Source organism: Martes martes (assembly GCF_963455335.1).
Source record: "Martes martes genome assembly, chromosome: 3".
Classification (NCBI taxonomy): domain Eukaryota; kingdom Metazoa; phylum Chordata; class Mammalia; order Carnivora; family Mustelidae; genus Martes; species Martes martes.
In genome coordinates this window covers 104,306,845-104,312,844 of record NC_137890.1, presented here as the reverse complement: position 1 = coordinate 104,312,844, position 6,000 = coordinate 104,306,845, and the positions used below count along the sequence as shown (strand labels likewise).

Genomic DNA, 6,000 nt, shown 5'->3' with positions numbered 1-6,000 from the left:
CCTGAGATCTTTCTTATTTCTTGATGTAGGTATTAGCATTATAATATATGGACTAACATTATCACTGTTGGTTTTACAAAGCATGCTGTTTAATCTTTACATATATGAGGATTTTCTAGCTTTCTTGTAGTTGATTTCTAGTTTCATGTCACTGTTTAGAAAAGATGCTTGATATTTTAGTCTTCTCAAATGTATTATACATACTTTGTGTGAGAATGTTGCATGTGTGCTTAATAAAAATGCTGCAGGTCTTTTTTTTTTTTTTTTTTTTTTTTAAAGGCTGTTTCCCTTGTTGATTTTGATCTGTGAAAGTGGGGAAATAAAGTCTCCTATTATTGTATTACTATTTCTCTCTTTAGGTCTGGGTCTGTTAATGTTTGATTTCTGGATTTTAGGTGCTCCTATGTTGGATATATAAATACTTACAAATTTTATGTACTTTTTGTATTGAGCCATTTATCAATATGTAATGATGCTGTCTCTGATTAGAGTCTGTTTTAAAGTCTATTTTCTGTGATATAAGCAAAGCTATTCCAGCTTTTGGTTTCCACTTGCATGAAATATCTTTCTCCATCTCCCCATTTTCAGTCTGTGTCCTTAGATCTGAAATGAGTCTCTGGTAGGTATCATATAGATGGGTCAGTGACTATTATTGTGAACACTTTGTCATTTAAATCACTTGTCTTTGTTTTATTAAGTCTTTTTCTGAAGTTTTATCTTGTTCTTTCATTTGGAACATATTCCTCTGTATTTTTCATTTTCCTTGACTGTGTGTTGGGTTTCTGTCCATTGGACAAAACAGCTATCTCTACCTGTCTTGAATCTGTAGGCTTTGCACAGATAAGCCCTTTTGATGAACCCTGCTGGTCTGTCAAACCTTTGTGACTGTACAAGCAGCCTACCTAGTTCTTTGTGGCTCTCAGTAAGTGAGGGTCTGCCAGCACCTGTTATGGTCCCAACGGGGAGGATCTCAGCCAACACTTAGATTTAGGCTGACTGGAAGCTGGACCCAGCAGCTTTTAAACTATGCAAATAGACCTCTTATTGGAGATGACTAGGAGATGGGCTTTTCTGTCTGCTCCTTCACTGAGCCCTGGGGAAATAGTGAAGTACTGTTTGATATCTTCTCACCTGTGAACCTATGAACACAATGCACAGTGGCCACCAGTCAGGTGATCAGGAGTCTTCCCCTGGGTTGGAGCCACAAAAACCAGGGTCCTAGATGTATGTACAATCTATTTTCTGGGAAATAGTGGCCACCTGAACAAGGTAGTGGGAGAACCTAAAGATGATGTTCCTATGTTGCATCTTTTGCCTCTTGCCTCTATGATCTTTATATCTGAGTGGGCCCCTAGATGTGTGCTAAAGTAGATACCTGACCCTCAGGTCAAAGCCTTTAAGATACGCAGATAGCCTCTTTCACAGAAAGACTGTTGCCTGTATGCTGTGCCCTGGTGTCTAGCTGTGTTGAGTCTGTGTGAATCCTTCAAGAACTACTTCTCAGTTTTGTAGTCTTGAGGTTTTGTGATGCAAGCCCCATTGGCTTTCAAAGGTAGATGGTTTGGGGGGATTCATCTCACAGGTACAGGTCTTCAAATTTGGGATGCCAAAAGTGGGGTTCAAACCTTTGCTCCTGTGGGAGACGCTTGGGATGGTGAGTCACTATACCACAGGTGGGGCTTATGGTGAGATTGTATCATAGCTTCTTCTGTCCTAGTGTTTATATTTTCTCATTTGCCTGATGTGTAGGAGTTGCTCAGTTATTTTGAGGATTTATTTCATTGGAAATTGTTCCATAGGAAGCTGTAGAGATGTTGGTGTGTCTGTGGGGTGGCGGTATGCTGGGTATCCTCTTACATTGTCATTTTGAACCACAACCCACATTTATTTTAATGTCTAAAAGGAAAATGATTTCATTATCTTCATTGTGTGGGTCAAACAACTGATCTTATTTGTGATCCTTATGCTGGGTTGCACATGGGAAAATGGCACAGCCAGGATTTGATTTCTGAAGAAGGATCTCTTAAATTTCTATGAAGATAGTTGATGCTGTTATTTAAGTAAACTAATAAGAGGCCAACTCTAGGGCATGTTTGCTCAGTGACACTATAGATATAAGCCATCCTATTCTCATGTATTTTTTTCTTTTTAAACAATAGTACCATTGGACAAAACTGGTTAATCAGTGTTAAATGCTTAACAGAAGTCCTGTATAAATGAAAACTTCCTCTCTCTTCCTCGGGGTATTGCATTTCTAACATTCCCATTTTCTGAGGACATTGACATATCAGTGTTTGGTTCTAGTGTTAACTGAGCTTTAAATATTCCTTCAAAGCTACTCTGTGGAATTGTAGTTGGCTCTATTTCATAGTGTATTTGATAGTGTTGAGAATGCAGAATAAGAATTCCTTTCTCCGGCAGTGATTTCATCTGTCAACCCCTACAGCAGTGACACAGCGAAACTGACAGCAAAACTGTTTTTGTCAAAGCAAGGGCATTTCATAAGTGAATAAGTCTAGAATAGGCAACATCTCAGTCTCTTGAGCACTTTATTTGTTATAAATACAAGTCAATACCACAAGATGGCACCTTCTTACTCTCAACATCTACAATTACAAACAATTATCTTCATAAAATGGTTTCAGCTCTTTAATGTGTTTAGGTATTATTGAAACCTTATAAAAGCAAGACTTGCTACAAACAGGATTGGTGTTTGATGTATATTAAATGAGGTCAGATAATTAAATTCAAAAAAAGAATTTATAAATATTCAGATAAGAAAATTGAAATTACAAAAGCAGAGTTTGTTATCATTAAACTGAATTACCAGTGTGTATGGTATAGTATTATATCTACATGGCTAAGTTTCTGTTAAAATAGTTTTAGTAATCAAATAATGTACCTCATTCTCCAACGTAATCACCTAACACTCAATACATATTTCATTCAGAAACCACCTAGCTTTCATCTAGACCAGCAATTATGCCCACGCCATTTTTTTTTCAATAAATGCAACCCATGAAGTGCCATCATCCCCTGGCTACAAAACAAAATACAATATTTAAAGGTAAAAACTCAGAGAATTTCTGAAATGGTAAACCATTCTCTCTGTGTTCATGAAAATAGGCAATCCAATTTGAAAGTCTTTGAACCAATGTAAACTCTAGAAAACTCAGTGTTGAAATATGGGAAGAATAAAGATTTGCACTAATATAGTGCATAACAAAGCAGTGTCAGGCTCATCATTTACAGTAAATGCCTTGATTGGACTTTCCTCCAGATTGTCATCATGCTGCTGAAGATAAAGTTTACTGAAGTCTGTGGGAATTCCATCATGTTTTCTTCCTCCCATTTCCAAACAGGAAGAGAAGGGTTTTCAGGACCCTTGGGAAAATCAAAAAATTAAACACACACCCACAAACAACTTGAAAGCAAAATGGCAGACCTAAGAATCCTTGACTCCATGTTCAAATGAAGTTGAGGAAATATTACTTTTGCAATATTTGTATTCTGCCCAATGTATCACATCATGAGATTCCTCAAAAAACTGAGAAGTCTGAGAGCTACAAAAGAGAAAGCGGTTAAGGCAGTTGATGTCTACATTTGGATTTCTTTTTCAGGTTACATGTCTAAGTCTCCATCGTAGGCTAAGGTCAGAGGCTTCTGTTGGGGAGGTGTGCTTTGATGTGGTTTTGGCTTCTTGCTGCAAAGGGAAAAGAATTCCTCAGATATAGATTCACAGAGCTCTGTTTATCTGCCAAAGACAATTACAAGGTGCAGAAATTCACGTGGTTAAATGACAAAAGATTGAGTGCTCTGAACATGTGGGTTTCTTTTTTGAATACTTGTATATTTTATCACTATTTTAAGGATAAGCTATCATTTTTTTTCAAAATCTTAAAAATGGTTTCATGGAAGCAATGAACTCAGTAGAGAGCTACTTTTCTCATTCTTGTTTATACTTAGTAATGCAACCAGATGCTGTTCACTAATTTCTAAGCTACCACGACCCTCCTATCAGAGATCAGCTGGAACAGCCAGACTCCTCCACCTTACCCTAGTGGTGTTCTTAATTCGCTGCTGCTCTGACCTAAAACCTGACATTTAGATGCCATGTCACCAGAGTCTGCTAGGAAACTTTCTCTGATCCTGCACCGTGCAGAGCCACTCTCGCCTGGTCTCTGTTTGACCTGAGGCTGACAACTTTGCCAGGTCAGGGAGGGCTGTTCTTCCTTCTCACAGAGAAGCTGAAATTGACCAACCTTGGCACATCATACTGTGATGGCCCAGATGTGGGGCAAAACAACCTGCATTATACCTTGTTTCTTAGTACGGGTAAAACTCAATCTATGAAGGTTGATAGTTTGAATTTTACCTCATCGTGCCCCACCCCTACCATACTGTTTCTCTTCCTTCCTCAGTGCCTTTGCTTTGCCATGCCTTCAGAGCCCAGCTCTTTGGCGTTGCCAACTCTTTCCTTGCCTCCAAATTATTTTACAGCAACATCTATCATTAATGGGAAGTATGCTCAGTGCTAAGCCTTGTGCTCACCATTTTACATAAAATACCTCAATAAACCCAGAACAACCCTGGGTGGGGGGTGGGGGGAGCATTAGGGTCAATACTTTTTTACAGAGAAGGACTAGAGAGGTCACTTACCTTCTCCCAAGTGACTGAGTGGCTCAGGCTGAAATTTAAGCACGTCTAACACAGACGCCCAGGCCCTTAACCTCTTCAGTGCACTCTCTCTGTATCCATGCCATTAATCTGGCATGTGGTAGACACAACATCTTTTTCTGAACATAAGAATTTTTAAACTTTGAACTTAGAAAAACACATTTTCACGTGTACATTTCAGTGGCATTTAGTATATTCAGTGTTGTGTAACCATCATCTTATCTAGGTCCGGAACATTTTCATCACCCCGAAGAAAAACTCTGCACCCAAAAAGTTGTCTTCCTATTTCCCCTACCCTCAGCCCCTGGCACCCACTTAACTTTCCATCTCTTAAGGATCTGCCTATTCCGGATATTTCATACAGATAGAGTCCTACTATATGTGGCCTTTCTGTCTGGCTTCTTTCCCCTAATGGTTAACATGGAGACTTTTGTATTATGTGAATTTTACCACATACACAAAAAGAGATGCCTGATAGAATTAAAATGAGCCTAGAGAGTATCACCTAGTTTAAATGCTCAAGTTCTAAAGCTTTTTTTTGTTTGTTTGATAATGAACATTACAAAAAGAAGAAATTAAAAATAATTTTAAAAATCACTAAAGGAAAAACCACAGATCCTATCAGTGCTCCTGCCTGGCATCTGGGGTGCAGTGGGGGCTCAGTGGGTGCTGGGCATGGGCTGCAGGCAGACACCTTCCAACCAGGGAAGCTGAGGACAGGCAGAAACCGGCTCTAGCATCCTCTGCCATAGGAGCCCTAGTCTCTGGTTGTGTGCTTCTCTGAAGGGTATTCACTGCATGATTATTAGAATAATATTCAATTTTATATATAAGCATATTCCAGTGGTCTAGTTCTACTGCCTGGCTCAGACTCTAGCAACAAGAATGGACCCAGCTTGAAATGAGGTCCAGAGGATGCTAATCTGCAGCATTTAAAAGTACTAAGAGATCACACCACAATTTAGGACAACCAAAAAGGGGACAGCTATGCATCTACAGTGGTGGTGGTGCTGATGAGAGTGGAGGTTGTCTTAATACAAGATGGTTCATCTGAAATGACAGTTGGGATCTTCTCCATCCTGTATCTCCTGTCTTTTCAGAGAAGAAAGGAAGAGAACGGGAAGAAATGTAGGTGCTTCCAAATAGTTCTTGATAGTCTATTCTTAATTAGCATTTACCAAGGGCTACTAGTCAAAGAGAAATGAAAGAAGAACCCCGGGGAGTGGGGAAGAGGGATAGAGATGGCTGGATCTTTATATTGATGTTGCCTGGGAGACATCTAAACTTGGCCAGCCTGTTTGTTGGGCCTATAGAATTCTCAAA

General features: G+C 39.2%; 1 protein-coding gene across 1 annotated transcript in view; it reads right to left on the bottom strand.

The window, feature by feature from the left end:
• Positions 1-3,621: 3,621 nt before the first annotated feature.
• THSD7B (thrombospondin type 1 domain containing 7B) overlaps positions 3,622-6,000 on the bottom strand; it is a gene marked incomplete at both ends in the record, with an annotated part of 715,794 nt that continues 713,415 nt past the window's right edge. The window contains one exon of the mRNA XM_080799662.1: positions 3,622-3,703. Within this exon, the coding sequence (XP_080655788.1) occupies positions 3,622-3,703 (82 nt within the window). The remainder of the gene's footprint in view (positions 3,704-6,000) is intronic.